The following is a 21,279-nucleotide window of genomic DNA, read 5'->3' as shown; positions in this document are numbered from 1 at the left end:
GTCAACACAGAGCAGTGGTTGCCTGATGTGGGGCAGTTGTACAGCCCACACTCTCAGCAGCTATACCACTGCTCATATTGTACCACAAACCACAGCGTGCCTTCTTCCCAAGACACCCCTGAGAGTCTGTTTAACTCAATTTGAGACATCCCACATGTTCACAGCCTGAGACTCCTGCAATCAAGACATTTCGCCTATAGATTAGGAGTTACCATTCAGCATTATGAAGAACACTGAAAAGATGACAGCTCCATAGATGCATAAAGACAAGTAAGATTCTTCCCAATGCCAGACGCTAAAAAAATAAAGACAGACAAATCACACATTCAAGAGCTTAAGGTTCTCAACACTGCACTGATATTTGACTGTCCAGACAAGAACAGACTGCACTTCAAGCAACGCTTACAGAGCTGGCCAGGCTGCTAAAGTAGGCCTGGTACTTCAGGATGGCGGAAACAGCTGAGGAACCGATAGAGAATGAACAGCTTCTAATCAGATGACAGTTCCTCAGTGCAGAAGAAAGATGGGGCAAGAAAGAAGCAAAGCATTATTGCCACTGAATGCTCCTAGGAAATGAAAACTGTAAAGGAGGAGGAAGATCACAGAGTGACATGTCTGGATCTTGAATAGAGGGGCACGAGCTCTCATCAGCTGTGGTACTTAGGCTGCAATAGCCAGAAAGGGTGGGAACACACCATTTCCAGATTTCCTGAGGAAAGTCTTAACGACAGAGGAATAGCTTCCTAATGAGCAAAGAAAAGGGATTAGGGAAGCATAGAGAATATATAAGAAAATAAGATGAATCAAGAGAAAAATGTGAAGCGTGAGACTGAAAAAGTTGAGGGGAGACAACTAGCAGAACACCATGAGAAGAGAGCTGTAAGAATGTAATTCAAAGATGTGCATCTGCTTTTACTGAGAACGGGACTAGAAGAGAGAATGAAGGTTCTAAGAAAGATCCTAAAGGTTTATAAAGGTAAGAGGAGTTCCCCCACTGCCATAATTCAGGTGTCTGCAAATTAAATCTAATTGCATTTCAAAAACATCTGCAAAGGAATCTCAACAACGTACAAAATTTTTCTTGAAGTTCCCATGTCACCTTTCACAGTTGTGGATATACAAGAAACAGTGCCCGTCAAGATACTCATTAGCTTGTACTCCCCTACATGTCTATTTTCTTAAGTTTTCCCTTGTCTTATTCCTATTTCATACTACAACAGGGTACTAACCTATGTTTCTGCCTTACATTAGGCACAAAGTTATTGGTAGAGGACATGGCTTTTTATTCTGTATTTTCCATTTCTTCAGCATCTAGTTCAATGGGGTCTTGTCTCATCACTGTAACAACAGTCTTTGTCCTTGATCAGATAAACAGCAAGAATGATAGCAACATATCTTTCACTTCTGTGTTTTCTCTAAACTCTTGAAGATGAGAAAAACAGCAAGCTCAAACCACTGCATTTATGTGTCAACATCCTGACAGTTTCTTCCTCATGGAGCTCCATGTTTTCTCGGGGTGGAGGAATCTCTACAGTTAGACTCCTGATTTTGCAGCAGCAGAAGCTGGGTTGAGAAAAGGTCGGAGTGGAGTAAGAAGCAAAAGTTTGATCCATTATATTGGGAAAAATCTTAACAGAAACAAGATAGATTAATTTGAGTGTAAGTCCCTTCTAATGGCTTTAGCTCAGATCATCAGCTTTTAATTGTCTTTCACTTCAAATCACGAGGTCTTTGGCATATGTACCTTCTTTGTATCTATTTGATTTTTAGATCAATAGAAGTGAGGCACATGGAAGTCAGCCTTCACTGACTTAAGTATTTTGATAGAGAAGCCTACAGAAAGAGCTGGAGTCTTATGTGTTTCAACAAGGTATGAGATCCCTTAAACACAATGCAGACTTGTTTGGATCTGCTTTTACATGAAACTTTCCTCCCTCTTACGGCCTTCTTGTATTGTGCAGTCTCACAACCTTGGTATCTGAAAGTGAATAAACAAACTGGCACCAATATATAAAAAAACATATATACAATAAAATATGCACAATCCATACAGTGATAAAATTCCAATCGCCACATCTGGCCATGGGGATAAATATTACAATTAAAGGAGAACTGATTTTGGTATCTAATAGAAAGTGTATATATATTGGCATGTTACTTTTTCTGAGACTCTATATTCCAGCACAGTGGAAGCGTAGACAACACTGCTACCTGCATTACATACAGAAAATCTGGAGAAAGAGGAAGAGAACTTAGCAAAGAAAAAGACAGAAATAGTTAAGGGAGAAAGGAAACAAACTGTGGACACTCACATCGTGAGAAGCCCTGTCCCCTGGCCTGTATGAAGTTTGTTTTCCCAGCACAGGGAGGCAAATGCCATTACTTTCACCTACCCTATGAACTTTTCATGACATCTCCTGCTGAACCCATGAGGGTTTGACTCTCCCTTTCAACTGAATTAATCAAATTTTTGTCTTTGCAGAAATGACGCAAAATCACCAATGAGAGATCTTGGACAAACAATAAAACCAACCCTGTAATGCTTTGTTCCATCATTTATAGCGTGGCCTATCTCTGCCATTGATCACAGTACAACTGTAGAAAGGGAAAATTTCTTATTCTGTACACAGAACTAGGAATAGGTGTTTTGCAGCTTCCCATTTGCCTTCTCCAGCATTGTGTACAATGCCAATCTCCAAATAAATGAGCTACACTTATGATGGTATTTAAATGCCAATTATCATACAATTAAGATACAACCATGCTTCTCAAGAAATAATATTCTCTCCCAGCATAAACAAAAGATGAGCCAAATGACTGAGATGATTGTTTCTTAGAGACATAAACCACCTTTATATACTTCTTACTGCTTGCCACAGGGACATTGCTTTACATCCAAAGGATGTCTCCCTCTAGATATGCAAGTTCTGCTATCACCACTCCTACAATAGCTTTCAAGGCATTTTGAAAACCACATGCACCAAATCTTATGAAACCAGCCCCCCCCACCCCCCCGCCAAATTAATCCGATGGAGCTTTCATAAATAAACCAGGCCCCTCCATTCCAATGGGGAAGGGAACAGTCAAACACCTCGGAAACCATGGATTTTGCTCAACAGAACTTAAAGATAAGAACCTCGAGGTAAAGGATTGAAAATAATTGTCAAATCCTCGCCCAAACCTGCATAATCAAATATCCTGTCATTATCTTTACCTGGTATTTTTAGTTTCAGTCTCAAAGTCCTATTTCTCTCTAAACTCAAAGGCAAGTCCTAGCAAGATTTCCTCCTGTCAGGATACGGCTTTGTGAAACTGATCCTTTGAATAAGGCCCAATTCATTGATGCAAACGAAGAATGCAAAGAAGTGCCAAAGTCTTAAGGACTTTCCCCTTCTTTCTTATTCTCTAATTCAAGAAAGCCCACTGTCGTGGCAGCTTCAAATCAGCTGTCATGCAGCCCAGAGATCAGGCAAGCATTTCTAAGTTTATTATAGGCTGTTTCTTCCTAGAGTCTCCCTCTCCCTACATGTTATTCAGTGGACATGCAAATGAAGCATTGTCCAATTTGTTCAGAGTTTCTTATACGAATGCAGAAGGAGTCCTCTCCTTTGTACATTCGTAAACGAGCCTACTGGCCTGGCTCACAAATTCATGCAGTTTCTAGATGTGTTTCTGTATTTAAACTGACAGAAATACACATAAATTGTATTTCCTGAGAGACAAAGCTCACATAAGCTTTTACCAGTACCACAGAAAAAAACCCCTCTACAGTTCAGAGAGATGTCTCTAAACTTTTAGAGAGATTAAATATTATAGACAGACAGAAAACTAGAAAGAGGTCATCTCCCTCCCCTCTTCTGCCTTCTACACACTGGAATCCCTACCAAGGGAACATTACAGAGTTTCTCTGGGTAAATATGTTCAAATTGTGATACCAAAAGCAGCTACTGATTATAGGTGCACAGATAATTTTAAGTGCACCAAGGTGCCAGCCAAATGTCCTGGATGATCAGGAAGTCACTTTTGAAACTGGACTACCTGAAACTGAGGTATCCCAATTGCCCCCCAAATAATTTCATTATATTTGTGCAATAACAATTTTCAGTGTGCCTGGTGGATCTATGAGTTAATGCCAATGATGAGCATAAAGCATAATCACAGCACGACTGCTCTGTAGTTGGAAAATTATTTCCACCACTGCATTGAAAAGTGAAACCCAGATTTCAGTGCTGAGGAAAAAAAAAAAACCAAAACAACACCTTCCACTTCAAAGAATAACCTGTTGCAAGTTCTGCGTGGAGGAAGAGTGAATGTGTAACTGACTGCAGGCTGATGGCACTCAACACAGGATCAAGTATAACCCTTAATATTGGTGGAATTATATGGCTGGGTAAGGCTTATGTTGACATTCCTCTAGCACACATTCTAGCCCCAAATTAAATACACCCTGTTACTTACATGTATTATGAGCCTTCCCAAGACTTAAGAGGAGGTCCCCTGCTGTAGTAAGGTCTCAGCATTTTCTAGATTTAACACGTTCTCCAAACTGGGCTCCAATACAAAACTGCTGAATAACAAATGAGGTTTTCATTGCTTAGGCATTCATTTGAAAGATTTGGTGAACTTTCTCAATACCAATTTTAAAACCATTTAATTTTATGAATAATTTTGTATCTTAGAAGATGTTAGCTAAATGTATTTTTCTTATAATATCAAGAACAAATCAAAGGCCCATTCTTTCTGAGACTTACTGTTAATTAAAAGCAGCATTAAATAGGATTATTAAGTCATATTATCTACCATGATTTGTGTTTTAGGTAATGATGTTATTTACATTTCATATTTACTTCTAGTGGAAGAATGTTCATCAAATGAACTGTTTTCCTTCTTCCTTTTTTTCTTAGGAGTATCTTCTTCATCTGTTTTCATTTTCTTCCTGTGCAGGTACCTGTCACGCCCCTCCTTCTCCTATTTTCTCTGATAAACCTTTTCACCCTGTTGTCACTGACTTGCCACCAAGAGATAGATAAATATGTCTTGTTCAAACAGTGTAACAGTTGGCATCATTCCAGAAACTATATGAAGAGCAGAAGTTTGCTTAGCTGTTGATTAACCAAGGAGAAAGAAAAATAGCTGGAGAATTTGTGCGTTCCTCAAAGCCACTGTTCAATACATACCATGAAAAACAAGGAAAAAGAGTACCAGCATCTTCCTTTCTTTAAAGGCATGTGTGACAGCTTCCAAAACCTGAAAACTGGTCGATAAAAACTTTTCCACCACAAAAAACATTCTCTTAAAAACACCCAAACCAAAAAATAATAATAAAAAAATCAACGCTTCTCCTGAAATCCCTTTTATCCCACAGACACATGCTACCAATGAATCAGCCAGCCAGTCCTCCTCCACAGATCTCACACAGCCATCTTGACAGACTTCGCAGCAGTCTTGAAAGGGAGAAGACCAGGCAGCCTCAAGAGGCATGGATATTACCGTAATGGAGACAGCTCAAATACAATGATGATACAGTACAAATAATACAAGGTCCCATAAGGGCAGAGCACTGGAAAATAAATTTCAGCTCAACCAACCAAGAAAATCAATCCACATTGCTAAGATAGTTTGTACTTCAACAGGAGCCTCTGTGTATTAGCTGTTAGTTCACGCTGCTGTACTCATCACTAGCAAGAAATTAACCTTTGTCCTGTGCACCCCATCACAGGAACCTTGTGTGCTTCACAAGGCAAATTATATCAACCACTAAACAAGCATGGCAGTGACATGGCTTTCAGGATAGGCTGAATTTTACAGTATTATGCCCAAGGCACCACACATGAATGCAGCAAGTTACACAACCACAAAAAGTGAAAAGCATACCCACATCTTTGAATGAAGCCACAGACAATTTCAATTTGGTCTCAGCCCCTTAGCAATTGTTACGGGATGTGGTTAAAATGGGAACCAAGAGCCAGTTTGATGGCAGATTCACAGCCTGCAGCGATGCCCTGGTCAGCCAGTATCTAACATCATAAAAACAAAGCACAGATACAATTAAGATTCTGCCTCTCCTAATAATCTCAGAGACTGTTTACTCAGCAACACCAACACATCAAAGGAAAGGATGCCTATGCCTGAAGACATATCTGTTTTAACTCCAAGCCAGCTTTGTTTATTGCTAATAGTTTTCTTGGTAGAACCAAACCTCAAAAGAGATAGAAAAGTCTTGAAAGGCCTGAAAACCACCACATGTTAAGCCACTGGCAAAAAATGTTGCTATAAGAACTGACCGAGCAGTTTGCCACGCAGAATTTCAGAGCTGTGCCAGAGACCATGTCCAGTTGGGTGTGAAGAGTAGTAGTGTGAGGGTAAATGCTAAAATATGGGGATCAGCTACCGTGCAGGTCACCTAGGAATGACACATGCAGTGCCCTTTCCATGTGACTAGGCTGCTGTGCCCCAAACAGGGTCAGTCAGATTTCCCCCACTCCAGTGCACCCTTGCACACTACAACTCAAATTCCCTCCTACACCCACACTCTGAAACACTTAAACATTTTTCTATGATATCAGATTTTGTTTTTCTTCTGCTTTTTGCTGTTTGCTTCAAACTTGTCTTCTCCAACCTGATTCAATCCACACTTTCCACATTTTCCCCTTCACCTCCATTCCCTCCCTCCTCTTTCCATTATAATAATCCTGTTCCCCCAGAATAAATCACAGTTCTAACACACCACCTTCACCACCTCCTTGCTCACTCAGCTTCTACACTTACAACCCTTCCTTCGCCATCCAGCTATCTTGTCTCTGGAGGATCTCTTCCATGTGGGTACTCGACATTTGTATGAGACCTAATGTAAACCGTCCATTTCTGTTAGATTTTGGGAAAACTTCAACACATACCTCCCACCTCCACCCTAGACAGCAGCATGCAAAACCAGGAACCCTCTGTCTACAGTCATGCTCATAAACATTGGTTCACCTAAAAATCTAAAAAATTACCAGCATCACAACTGACCTCTTGACAAATGAAGAATAAAGGTCTTTTAGGGGCCACTTGTAGAATCATTCAGATGTTGCATTTTTACCTTTTACGTGTGAGAATTCTGAAGCTACATGATATTTATTTCTTTGACATCGAAGGTATAGAGTCAATCTCTTATCCCAGCCGCTCATGGTAACCAGTTACCTTTGTCTGCAAGTGACTTCCCAAATTCATTGACACATCTTATAAAATTTATCCCTTAAACCTGAACCTCACTCAGTACTAGAAGTAATCAAATACAATTACGACTTTCCAAGCTACAAACCACATTTGTTGGACAAACTTCTTACTGCTTATATTGAGACACAAGCCATCTCAAACACAAGGACTGTTATTAGGAGAAGATGTCTTTATTGGTTGCTTTTCACACCTCAACAGAACAGGGATCTGCTGAAATAACCAGAGGATTTCATCTCCATCCCTGACAAACAAATCATGAAACACAAGAGCATATTTCCAGGCTGAGAAAGGAGCAGGAAAAAACGCCAGTGAAATTAACCCAGAAAACAGGCTCTCACAGAATTCTGAAACCATTTTGGACAACTGTTCACAGAGGCCATTCGGATATGACATGGAAAATATGTATAATGACTGCGACAGACAAGACTAGCAGAACACTTCTGAGGGATTAAGAGAAGAAAATACAGATGTGGCTGCAAGCTGAGACTGGAAACTGTCATATGTCTGTCATTGCTGTGATGAAGGATGTGCTGGTGGTTGATTTCACTGTGAAGAGACTTGGCGTGGGTGGAAGAGAAGAAAACCAGATTAGAGGGAGCAGATGAGGACGCAAACAAAGTGATGCATCTGTTGTGGGACAAAAGCAGGTCTGAACTTAGCCCAAGCTGGGATGTTTGAGAGCAAGAGAACTTGAATTTCAGCGTATGATCCTAGATAATAACGGTACTACTGATGACAGCCATAGTGAAAAATATAGAGAATAAAAAACTTTGAAATAACGGTCCAAGAATTCTATACGGAGCATACTGAATTGGTAATGAAGATGTAAACTTCAAGAGGAAACATCTGAGAGTCACATGTTCAAGCAAGATAATAGCTTCAGAAAACTACATCAGCCCCTACCTTTGAGTATTTCTGAACGGCTGATGATGTATACTTACTTATCTTTGTACAGCATTTGAAATTCAGTGATATTCAATTAGCAAATTAACAAAAAAAAGTTCTCCTTGGGGCATTTACTGCATTGGGGTCTACTGAAAACTAGGGACCACTTATTATTTTCAGTGTCCTGATCATTACACAGACACATCAAAGAAAGCTATCTATTTTGGAGCAGATACATGCACCTCCCCAGCTATCTAAGGAGAAAAACTTTCCTTTTAAAACACGAATGACTATAGTAGCTTGATTATTTTGCAGATTCAGTTCAGATATCCAAAAGGAGCAGGTATTTTGCAGAGGCGAGTACCACAGCCTAGTTCTGAACTCTGCAGGACGGCATCAGTTGGAATACTCACTCCTCCATGCTTCACCAGACTAGTATGCATGCACGTACAGACACACGCCCTTCAAAACCCAAGATGATACCCAAGATGATGAGCTTTAAAACAGAGGTGTTTCCACTTAAATCCTAATGAAGCTTTTCATTGTTCTGCTAGCATCAAAATACATTCTGAGCAGAGTGCTACTTCATACTTCCCACTGGCTGCTAAGACCCTGGCATCCAGTTCCAAACCAGCACGTCCTTTAAAGAACCTTCTTGGAGAAGGACACGGTAATTGAAGACTGGAGTAATCTTACCAGATACTCCTTCATTTTCACAAGACACCCAGGCAGTTCAAAACAGCTAAATCTTGTACACTGACAGGAGAGGGGCTTGGATTGTTAGGACATAATTGCTACCTTCTGTGTTGTTCTCTGCTCTTCTCCCATCATGCTGGCTACCATGGCAGCTATTGCAATAAAAAAAAAAAAGCTGACTTTTTTCAAATAAGTACTGTTGTAGTTAGACTGGCTGATTGCTTCACAGATCAAGACAGACGCAAGCAGCTTCACAGACAGAAGATCAGTATTCAATGGGTTTGTGCTTTTGTTTCTGGCAGGTCTAGGAAACAAAAATCTTGTCATGGTTCATATTATCTTAAGGCCTTTAAATTCCTTATGATGTTCAGGAAGGTTATGGGATTAAGTTTCACAAATTTAAGATTTACTTTGTGATATAAGATTAAGAAGTTTGGGATTTAGGATTTATTTTGAATAAGAATTTTCCCTGCTAGACATGAAATCATCCAAGGACAAATGGAATGTTTAGGGGCCAAAGTAACACACAGTGGTTTAAAATCTAAATTTATCATTTTCCTGATGGACACGCATTGCAACAGATAAATGGAAGCAGGTGCCTTGTACAGAATTAATGACTGGATCTATCAACCAAAATTCCTGAAACATTCCTAGATCACCCAGCTGCTAAAATTTGATTACAACACAACACAGCTGACACTCACATTGGAAGAGTAAAAATGAAAGAAATAGGCAGCTATAGTACTATAGGAAAGTACACCAGTTAACTTCCCTACTTGGTACTATGACTAGTGACCCATACAACGGACAAGGATTTAACAGAGACTGAAGAAAGTACCACGAAAATCTCATCACTGAAGGTCTAATCCGACCTGAAGGGAACCGTGTTGGGCTTTAAATAGTATTATATTGTCATGCATAGTAGAAGAGTTAGATTTTCTAAACTTTTTTTCACAATGCCAGAATACAGCAACAGAAAAAAAGTGGTTTACACTCCTAAAATATTTTTTACATTAAGAGTACAATGCTTGAGAATGTAAATGCCCAGGATGTTCAAGAAATATCAGTGTGAGCTTATTGTAATTTTCTTCAGGAAAAAAATCCTGTAGATTTATGGACAGTCGGACTATATGTTCACCACTTTGGGTTCTAAATATTTAATGATTATCATCTTTCTGACGTACAACTGACACACACATTCCAAAATTACTGCCAATTTATAAATTTTCACTACTGAAATTTAGAAATGAATTAACATATAAAGCAAATGTCTCAATGCACTCATTCACCTTACTTTGGAGCAAGGCCTCATTTTTGTGGCTTATGAAACAATGGTTTCTAAGACCCCTACACAGGATAGGTTATGTTTCTAAAGCAGCATACGAAAAGTGACAATATTCAATAACACAGAGACAGAGTCTTGAAAAATCACGGACCAACCCAACATTCTGTTAACATTAATTTTATAAAATACCTTACAAGAACAGATAAAGAACTTGAGCTTACATAATAACCAAAATTTAAAAAGAATGTTGAATAAAATATAAATTAATTGAACACATCACTAAGTTTGCCACATGTTAGACAAGTCTATAAAATGCATTTTCAGATAAAATAGTTATTTGAAAGAAAATCCTTCAAAATGGAAACTACTGAAGTCCTTTTTCAAGAAGTCATTCTTAAAAGCGCTAAATTCCAGGTCAACAGGTAATACCTGAATTTGATTAGAATACGGTGTTCATTTGCTTCAAAATTTGTCAAGCTTTAAGACACAAATTTAAATGCTTTCAGGTCAGTCACCAGTGCAAAGTAAAGCTTCAAGCTGAAAATGAGAGAAATACAACAGAAAAAATAGTCCTGGTACAAAACTTCCTAAATTCACATTATGAAAAAAACTGTGCCAGATGCACTCTTGAGATACTGAATGTTAAAAAAAATTTCACCAGTGGCCATTTTAGGCTTCCAGCCAGGCCATTAACACGGCTAATTATATTAAATTCATTTATTTTATCAAAATTTCTATTTTTTTCTAACTCATAGTCTTTGGAAAAGATCCACATTGCTGATGTCCACTTAATTTGCTCAACTTCTGATTCAGCCAATTTGCTTAAAATGTAGTAATTTTAGCCAAAGGGAGATGAAAGGTGAGGCCAACAGACATCAGAATGATGGTCTAAAGCCTGCAATGACTTTTAATCGAGGAAATATGATAGTATAGGCTTCTGAGTTTAACTAACTTTGTTCATTCAAGCGCTCTCACTGAAATCAGTCTTCCTTAAAGTTATACTTGTGCAATAACACACTGCCAGATTCAAACCCTTAAGTCTTTCAAAAGTTAAAATATGTTTAGAGAACTAGACTGTAGCCAGATTAAGTTCTTTTAAGCCTATTAATTCCCGCACAGTAAACATGAACACTCTAGCAAAGCAATTTCGCTCTGTTTGACTTTAAAACTATTAAGCAAAACAGGTTTGAAATAGTCTTCAACATTCCACAATTTAGAAGTGTTATTAGCACACTCATTTAAAGATTAATGGAACTCTTTTCAAGTTACCACTCAGAATATTGTTCATCAAGTTTTTTTTAACACATACTAAAATAAAAAAAAAAAATCACTGGTGGTCACAATCAGAAAGGAGAAGGAAAAATTTAAAAACCTTAATCTATCAAGCAGCAGTTCCAGCCTCTAATTGAAACATAAGGCTGTCATTTATACTAAGCTGCTGTACAAAAATGAAAAAATTAGTTCTCCATTACAATTCAAAATTTCAAAACTCAATCTGCAGATTGTTTGCTCATCCTTGTAAAGCGTTCTTTTTTCACTGTCATTGCTATGCTGGCAGTTACGCTTGAACCTCATTTAAGTCATTCCAGTACAACCACAGTGTTTCATTTAATAGTATGAATCATTTTGAATTTACAGGTAGCTAAAATCCTAGAGTAATGTTTTAAATAAACCAAATGAACAAGAGGGTTCAAGACTACACAAAACTTTCCCCCAAAACAGAGGAAAGAGATATACTTGAACAGAAAAAACAGAATATAACTTCAATTAAAACTTTTCACAAGCCATACTCAAGGAATGAACATTTAAAGGAAGTTGCAAATGCCTTTTTTTAGGACATAAACTCAGAATAATTTGCTTAAATTAAATGCAACAGAAGCTTTTCCCTATACCCTGAATTCTCCTGATCATCTTTTATCAGTGAAGCAGATTAATGATATACATACTATGCTTTCGGATGCTACAAAATAATTTAATTAGTTTTTAGAATAAGGTCATTGATGAAATGATGGACTTTGAGACATCACAGTAATTTCCCCTGGGTATTCCCAGTTATTTTGAATCCTGTAATTCAGCCATTTGCTTTTTAAAAAAAACAAAAAAAAACAAAACAAAAAAATCTTTAAAACAAATGCATTGCCTGCAGAGATCTGATCCTGTAAGCGATGCAATTTTTACCACTTGCTCTGAGTGAAGGACAACACTGACAGCTGAAAGGGAACAATAAATATACATCTCACGTTCAGCGAAAATACTCATATACTCATCACATCTCAAAATGCGAAAACTATTCGGACTACCACATGGGTTTGTCTTTTCAATACTAACAAAAGAAAAGAAGGTTTGAAAGTTTCCTAAAAAAACCCAAGAAAGCAGCAACCAAGAATTATTCTGGAAATATTTGGACTTCACTTTCAGTGTACTAAGACAGAGTTGCCTCTCTCTCTTCTAAAATTGTGAAGATTTTTAATTTGGCTTGCATCAATTTGGGCTCAAAAATAAGCATCAGTTTGGGCTCAAAGCCTGGAGTATCACTAACCACATAAAGAAAAAAATGTATTTCCAACTAAGCAGCTGGAAAGTGAGTGAATGAATTTGCGTATTAAACACATACTTGAGAATAATAAAGCGTATAGAGGAGGAGGTTACTAAAGAACTTTGCAAAAAATATTGCTACAGTAGCATCAGGAATTAACAGTGCATCAAAGATTTAAAGTTTCCATGTTAATACAAACTGATCGAAGCCACAATGAACCACAGGATAATCACTCAAACAAAAAATTAACCGCATTCTGCTTTACAGAAGCTAGAACTGGAATTTACGTGAATACCACTAATATGATTCAAAAAGATTCCTTCTAGTCTGGTGTGCCCCAGTTTACATAGGTCACAGCAAACTGGTGCCATTAGTGTGTAATCTAAACACAGTTTTATCACGTGCATTTGGCTTTTTTTTAACATTTGCAATCAAATACACAAATTGGAAAGAGTTTATACATGTCAGAACTCAGTATCACTGCTGCATGAAGTGTTTTATTTTTTGGTTGGGATTTTTTTTGTGGAAACTGTGTGTAAAAGACCTTGAGGACTACAGGTCATGGAATTCATGTTAAACAGAAAGCTGCCCAACATTACTGTCAAAATACCTTTAAAAAGACAGTTCATAGACAGAATAATACATTTTACATTCAGATATTTCCTCTCTCAAAAGCAAAGGAATCTCAGAAGAAAAGAAAAAAAATCAGTAGTGAAGGCCACATACTTTTTGCATTTGATGAGCTGAAATGCAAAAAAACAATTAAAGCATCTCGTAAGAGAAAAGAAAACCCAGAGAACTTCTGGAAAGTGATGATTTAGTTGATGGGGTGGTCAGCATGGAAACTGTTGGGAATGCTACAGCAGAACTGACCACAAGTACAAAGAAATATGAACAGGAACATAGTACAGGCGTCAACTAGAAAACTGTAACTTGCCAACTTGTAAACAAGAAAAAGCATTTCACAGATTAAAAGTTCTAGGGAAGTAAACTTCTTTAAATTATTTTGTCAGTTCAACCCTGATTTAAAAAAGTATGGCTAGCAAAAATACATAAGCCTCAGCATATTTATAAGTCTTGATCAGAGCAGCCATGAGCCTTTGATAAACGGCTGGAAACAAACACCCTTCTACTAAGGATGAAAGAAAAATATTCCATTCTCTTCTTTCTCTTATTCCCCAATCCACACGTGTATACGTAGAATTCACATGCTCCAAGAATATCTTGACGCTGCTATAGATTGAGACGTGGGGAGACCGGTGGAGGAAAACAGACAAACTCTCTTAAAATACTACGGGCCACGTCAACATTATTCTGGGCAATTTCAAGTGCCCTCTTGACTTCTTCAAAGGAATAGCCCTCTCCCATAAGTTTTGCAATTTTTGCATCCACATTTTCAGCGGAACTGTCGGAGCTGTATGCTTTCCTGTGGTGTACTTCTGGTGCAGTCCTCCGAGGAAGCGGTTTAGGGGGCCTGGCTGGTGCTTGTGAACCATCTGTTTCAAATAAAGGAGATAGAAATCATTATAAATTGGCTTGAAATAGTGTTATAGGTAGAACAAGCCTCGTGAAGGTGTTTAAAAAGTAAAATTCTAAAGAAGCATAAAGAGATATTTCAATTCACTGATATACGTAATTTTAAAAATCAGACAGAAGCTGAATTCCTCAAGAACATCCAAAATGGAAGTAACGTAGTGAAACGCTATTTCAGTAATATGATATGACATATGCAAGTTACAATATGAATTCTCTACAGTTGGAAGAAAAAGAAGGTATGATGGAACAGCAAAGATGGTGAAAATAGCTAGCCAAAATTTTAAAGGCTCTTCACTCTCAACCCACAGTTTGAGAACTTTTTCTTAGTCCGTTTTAAAAAAAAAAAAAAAAACGAAACAAAAAACAAATTTGATCACAATTTTCTTCAGGACCATAAGTGGTGAAGCAGAGGAATCCAGCCAAACATGCCTGAGGGCGAAAAATCCTTCACTTACAGATACATCTTGCAGATTCTGTTCAGTCAATTTCAGTTCACTTCATGCATAGCAGCAGTGCGTAAGTACAGAAATAACTGGTTTCTCAAAAAAATCTCTAGTCTGATTATTTTCAGTGGTAAGCCAGAATGTGATCCTTCCTTTCCAGTCCCGCTTTGGAAATATTTCCCCTTTCCTTCTCTTCTATGGAAAGGTTACCTTCACAGTTAATGCTGGTGCTAAGAATCATGACGTGCTGATGAAAAAAGCTAATATTCAAACTTGCTAATCTCCTCAGAGTCAAGAGTTTTGTGCTCAAGTAAACTTGGTACTTTACTGAAACCTCTTTATTCTCACTGATTCCACAATAAGAAGCTTAAATACAAGCAGACATAGAGCAGAAAACACTTTCAAGAGCAAAGTATTTAAAATATAAAAAGTCTTTAATCCTTCAAGAAGAGTCTAAAAAGTTTCATCAACAGTGACTTTGATAGATAAATTAGAGGAATTTCTGGCTGTGAAACTTCCCGTTTACTTACACTGACAGCAATGGCATTTTGCAGTGTTCAGTACTTCAGAGGCAGGTTTTAGTGATGAAAGAATGTTGTATTTCTAGTATTACTGTTACAACATACTGCCTTATCATAAGATTGGATAAAGAGAACTGTAATTCAACTGTGTGTGCATTAAACACTGCAGATGAATGAAAACAATTTACATTAGCGAACGTTTAACCAAGGTGTATTTTTCTCTCAACTTAATTTCTATGCATTCTTAATTCAGAGAAGATATCAAGACATATAACATATGGATGGGAGTAATTTGATTAAAAATTTACAGCAAGAAGCTAAGATAAATTGTGTTCTAATTTCACTGCTTATTTTCCTTGCAAATAGTTACGACGCAACCTAGAGATAGTAAGGGCTATTTCGTATTTCTAATGATTTTTTTCCTTTCCGAAGATGAAAAGAACTACATAAATACTAAACATTCTAGTAAACACACCTGAAGCAGACCTGCTATGAAGGTGTGGAAGATCCATGAAACACATTGACTTGAGAAATTAACTATAGCTCAGGAAATGTGATTAATAACTAAACACCAAATCAGAAACAAGTTCAAATTTATCATATTACTTATTTTAGGAAAAAATCAAGACTGTAAGAGAAGAATATTCTTTATATTTAAAATAAGGGTATATCATGTTAAAACACATCATTTTTCTTTCACAAACATTTCAAACTGTTTTAATACGCACATTTCATTATGGACTTCATTTCTATAGAGGATGAAACTAAATTAATTTGCAAACTTTACATTTTCCCCTGGGTTTGAAGTACAGAAGAAATTCCTTATGCACAGATCAGATCTTTCTCTGTGTGTTACATGAGATATTTTTTTCCTGTTTCCAGTCTAATACAGGCTTAAAACTGAAGTTACTTCTTGCACAAAACCTTCCCTTTGCTGAAGCTTCCAAACAAACTTTCTTAAGCAATTACATCATTTAGAAAGGTCATTTTTAATTCTGTCAGCAGATTTGCAGCACAGGCATTTTATTCCCACTACAGTGACATCTCTCTATAGCACAGATACTTTAAGATCTTCAGCCCTCCCTCTCTAACTCAATTCCCATTATTATTTCTTTAAGCGCTGACACCTCTTTCAGTATCTTCACATGCACATAAAATTTTAGCTGAAGCTGGGTATCACATTGGATCCTGAGCTTAAAGATACTAAGCCTAAGCTGCATGTCCATCTGGACAGTGAGATAGAGGCATTTAATCAGAACCTTCTTTCCCAACCTCCCATGCTCTCTGATGTTTCAACCGCTGTGGATGCCTAGCTAAAAATTCAAATAGATTTTCTAACTGTGTAATTCAATTAACAGCTTCTACAGCAAGGAGATTCCTCTATCAGTCCCATTTCTATAATTCAGCACTAGATTTAACCCTTAGGTAACATGTTAGTATAAAGGCAGAGACGGGTTCATTTCGTAAGTGTTTAAAAAGCATGGAAAAAGTCGTAAGGCACAAGCTCTGTGGCACAGTGGGCAGAGGATATTTGCAATGATGCCAACCGCCTGTTCCTCTCTGCTGGGAAATGGCCCTCTTCTTTTCTTCCCTTGCTGCTTCTCCTGTATGTTCCATGGTCTTTCACTGACAGACCGAGAAGCATCAGAGAACCAGGTGGCCAAGGCTTACTGTGCAGGGCCCTCTGTGGAGCAGTGGCAAGCAGCTACATCTCATCTAACCAAGTTACAGGAACAAAGCATACCCAGGGGATATCTATACTAAGGAACTGACAGAGCAGGGAGAAAGTTAAGAAGGGAGTAACTGCACGTATTGGCCATCAAGCTCTTAGGTATGGTCTTCATATTTTGTGTTACTGCAGCAAATTAGTCCCCTTAGGGTTTACTGAAATCCACCCTAAAATAATATATGACACTCTCCCCCCCAACACTTCCACGTAAAGGAATTTAAATTTGCATGCAAGAGCTTTAATAAGGCCAGGTGAGCGAACAGACAGCACAAAAATATACTTAACTAGCCATCTGAATCCATTTCTTACACAATAACTAAATTCTGTAAAACACAGCAGACATCTATATTAGAGGCCTCTTTTTCTTCTACCTTTCCCATGCATCATTGACTGTGCCTACGTAAAATATGCTATTAGCAATAACTCCTTCTCTTGCTTTTATTGTAATAATTTTAAAAATTTGTATTTAAGTAGTTTGAAAAACTATGCCTTTGTGATAGTTAGGTGCATATTTAATAACTGTTTCTTAAGTGCTCAATACTAAATATGTTGCTGAATTAGAGTAGGTTTCTCATTACATGTTAATGATTCAGTTAAACATCATGACAGCAATCTTAAGAACAGTCAGACTGAAGCACAGAAGTTAAAGTACTCCCCATGCTATTCTAGGGAGCCAGTGGCTAAATTATAATTAGATTTTAGAGTGAACTACATTTCCAGCTAGATCAAAGAATCGCCATACAAAAGGGCCGAAATGAAGAATTTCCTAAGTGAACTGATTAGTTCAGAATAAATGCAAAAACAAAAGTTCTGAATAGAGTTACGGCTCTACATTGCCTTTTTAAGTCATAGATAAAGGTGAATCAGCTCATCCTGAAGCTCATCAGTTCTGTTCTATGGAATTACTTTCACTGTAAAAACAACATTCCAATTAAGAGTATGACATGATCTATCCCATAGTTTTCATTTAATTGAAATTAAATTGAATATCTTGCTGTATATCATGCTGATTTAGAATGATATTTATAGCAAAGGTCGACACATGTGGGTGTTTTAGAAGACGGCTGTGGGAAACACACAGATCGAAAGGTATTGAAGTGACATCAGAAAGCTCCAAGGTCTTATGTAGCAAACATCTTGCAGTGATTTAGGAAAATTAAAAAACGTTCTACCACAGAATTGCAAGAATTACAGGAAAACTCTGTAGCTTTAAAAGGTAGTTATATCATGGTCATAATTTCTATTATAAAAAAAAATTAAAATGCCCTAAATAAATCAGGTTAACATTGTAAGACAAATAGATCCTTCCCAGTGTCACACATAAAACATACATTATAAAACAACTGTTTTTTTCTAACAATGGGAAAAAGTAGAGAAATACTATTATATTAGTAGAGGTCTCCTCCCAAAAGTGCTGCTGTTTACCAAAGGCATCACACTAATTCTCAAATGTGCTGTTCATCGAAAATTCTGTTAGCACTCTTCAGGCTTACTTAATTTCCCCTGTACTTTAAGTTGGAAAAATGTATTCTTTCATTCCTACACCACAGCAGAGATGAACTACGTATTCCTAAGAAGGAGAGGTATTGTATCTTTTTTCCACTTGTGATTGCTTCAGTTAAACACTGATGCTCATTACAACTGAAAGACTAGAGGAAGAAGTCCTTTCATTTCTTTCACAATAGAAGAGAGTTTTCATGCACAATTCACTCTTATCTGGAGAACGAATAATGGTTTAAAGCATCACTCAGCTCTTTTGTTGCGTGGTCCTCCCACACACCAAAATGATGCAGGTGGGACAATCGTCCCCCTTCCCCTTATACCACGCACATCTGAAGAAAAGGAAATTTGTCTATGAATTGGTGAAAGTACTTTGACATACAGATAATATTTAATTTTGCATTTTATAATTATTTTAATTACTTTGAGTAGCTTTCCTTTAAACACTATTCATGTTGCCTGAAAACCATAAGCAAAATTTTTGTGGCAGAGGAATTGCTTGTACTGGATGTGTGCTGCGCAAACGGAAGACTGGATTTTGATTGGGTTCAGTTGTTGTTTTACTAAAAAACATTTCAAAATTTTCTTACAACTTCAGACAAAAACATTTGTAAAAAAGATCAGAAAATAGTAATACTTTAGAGAGTGAAGTTACTTCTTATTACTTTAGGAGCAATGAAACAAACATGGAAGTAAGATGCATTTGGTCTCAGCAGGACTTCTGATCTCTTGTGAGCTTTAAAGGCAGCAGAAAAATCTCTGCCTTTCTCAAAAAATAAGGAACACTAGAATTCACATACGCGTTCAGTCTGGCAGCTGATGAAATTAATGCCATAATATCTACACCTACAGAGAACAGGTAGCCACTTCTATCTTTACCGCTGAACTTCCATCTCTGTTGTCCTTTGGTGATTTCGTATTTTTGTAAAGCAGTATTACCATTGCCATTTGTTGCCCAGAGTGACAAAAACCTTACTGGACTTTATGGATGAAAGTTATTTGCTTCATAAAGTTGTAATTTTCTGCAAGAACAGTTTTCTACCATACCTGAAGAGGGAGGAAGTTGATCATAGTCTTGAGATGTCCTATTTGTTTTGACGTTTTCTCCAGTTACTCTACGAGCAGGTGGCAAAGGAACATGACCAGTTATTGGATCAAAATGGGGATCTGTAATAACAGAACAAAAAAGGTGTCTGAGAATAATAAGAATTATTATTTGGGGCAGGGGGAGGGCTGATGCATAGAACCTAGGCTTAAAATAGCCTCCCTTCAGACAGCGGAGCCATGAATCCAAACAGAGGTGTTCCCCCATAACCTGTGCATACACACGTATAAATCGAAATTCAACGCCTGCATAGTAGACCTGTAATTATGTCCTGAAATGACAAAACCAAGACCACAGCTCAAAGGTGGTCTATCCTGTACCGACCATGGCCCTTCTGTTTACATCCATAAGGTACCTTTCAATTACCCAGCCCTGACACTGCTAGGATCGTGGCTGGCAAATCATGGACGAGATTGCAAAGCCTGAAGTAGCACAATTAGAAATATCCCAGCTATTCAGTTTGGTTAGAGCTTGGTAACATTTCTTCGCTTTGTGGTTCACAAAGACTGCAGGGCAGATTTCCTATTCATCCAGTCCCAGCTACAGGCAAATATTACAGGGACTGGTAAAGGCTGTGACAAGGCTTTTCAGTTCTCTCTGCTGATTACAGGAACAGAATGTTAAAATGAGAGAAATATACAGTCCTGACATATTGTGTCCTCTTTTTTTTTTTTTTGGCTTTTGAGGATGCAGCTGAGCAAGTGTTAACCTCATCCTGGACCTGGCTTCTGCTCTGGACTCATAACAGTGTTTTGTATTGGAGTGCAACTTTTTGCTGTTGTTCATAATGAGATTATTCTTCTAATCTGACATCTGACAGGCTCTGATGGATAGCTGAGAAATCACCCCCAACACTTGTATGGAAACCACTCATCATAAATCATCTACAGCAATTTATTTGACAAGATGCAAAGTGAGTAATATGGCTTTAGAAATACCATATAAATAAAAAAAGACCAATCCACATAACCATGTATGCCTAAGTAGATGTACACACTTCTCAGATTAATGAAAACTGCTGCTATAAGATTGTATCCACTATGCAGATACGAAGAACAATACATGGGCATAGATACATTTTTCAGATTTTTAATTTAAAGCTATTACATGTTTTTTAACACTATCAGTGATGTTTCTTAGATTATTTGGAAATAACACTTAGTAATTTAAAACTCTGCATGCGTCTGGGAACTGCACACAGACCGGCATGTGTGAGGGCTTCTACTTTTCATCTCCATTCCCATTAGAACTGAATGGTGCAGCATGTGTTTCTGCATCAGAAGATACAATCGAGGCACCCATTCAGACTGAGTAATAAAAACATTCCATAAAAGGTCATGCCAGTTCAACCTAAACCACCTCACTTTCATTCCATCGTGAGTATCATTCACAAAGGTCAACCAAATGCCCAACAACCTGTCAGGCTATTACGGAGCTGCACATGACTGCTTGTTACCTACATTCTGGCATTCCTGTGATACTATCGCCAACACAGTTCATTTATCCCTTTCCATACAGCTTCCAAGAAGAATAGACAGGAGGAAGGAGACATCTAACTGCACCACAAGGTAGATAATCACTGAAAATGTTCCTGGGACAGGTAAACTTAAGACACCAACATGCTTTGGAAGCTTGCGCAGAGGGGAAGAAAGTCACTTCACAGGTATGCACTACAACCCCCAAAAAATCCTGTTGTAATCTGTATCATCAGCATCAAACCTATTCGATTTAATTAACCTGACAATCAAACATTTTTCAACTCAAAGACAAAATTTGTAAATTGTGAACATAGCCTTCATACCTTTTACAAGCAAAATACTGGACT

General features: G+C 37.6%; 1 protein-coding gene across 2 annotated transcripts in view; it reads right to left on the bottom strand.

Moving 5' to 3' along the window:
• Positions 1–7,400: 7,400 nt before the first annotated feature.
• CBLB (Cbl proto-oncogene B) overlaps positions 7,401–21,279 on the bottom strand; it is a 131,708-nt gene continuing 117,829 nt past the window's right edge. For both annotated transcript variants that reach the window (XM_075435514.1, XM_075435519.1), the window contains 2 exons: positions 19,397–19,516; positions 7,401–14,116 (listed from right to left, as the gene is read on the bottom strand). In XM_075435514.1, coding sequence (XP_075291629.1) covers positions 13,854–14,116; positions 19,397–19,516 — 383 coding nt within the window. In that variant the 3' untranslated portion in view covers positions 7,401–13,853. The remainder of the gene's footprint in view (positions 14,117–19,396; positions 19,517–21,279) is intronic.

Source organism: Opisthocomus hoazin, chromosome 1, assembly GCF_030867145.1.
Source record: "Opisthocomus hoazin isolate bOpiHoa1 chromosome 1, bOpiHoa1.hap1, whole genome shotgun sequence".
Classification (NCBI taxonomy): Eukaryota; Metazoa; Chordata; class Aves; order Opisthocomiformes; family Opisthocomidae; genus Opisthocomus; species Opisthocomus hoazin.
This window is presented reverse-complemented; position numbering and strand designations above follow the sequence as displayed.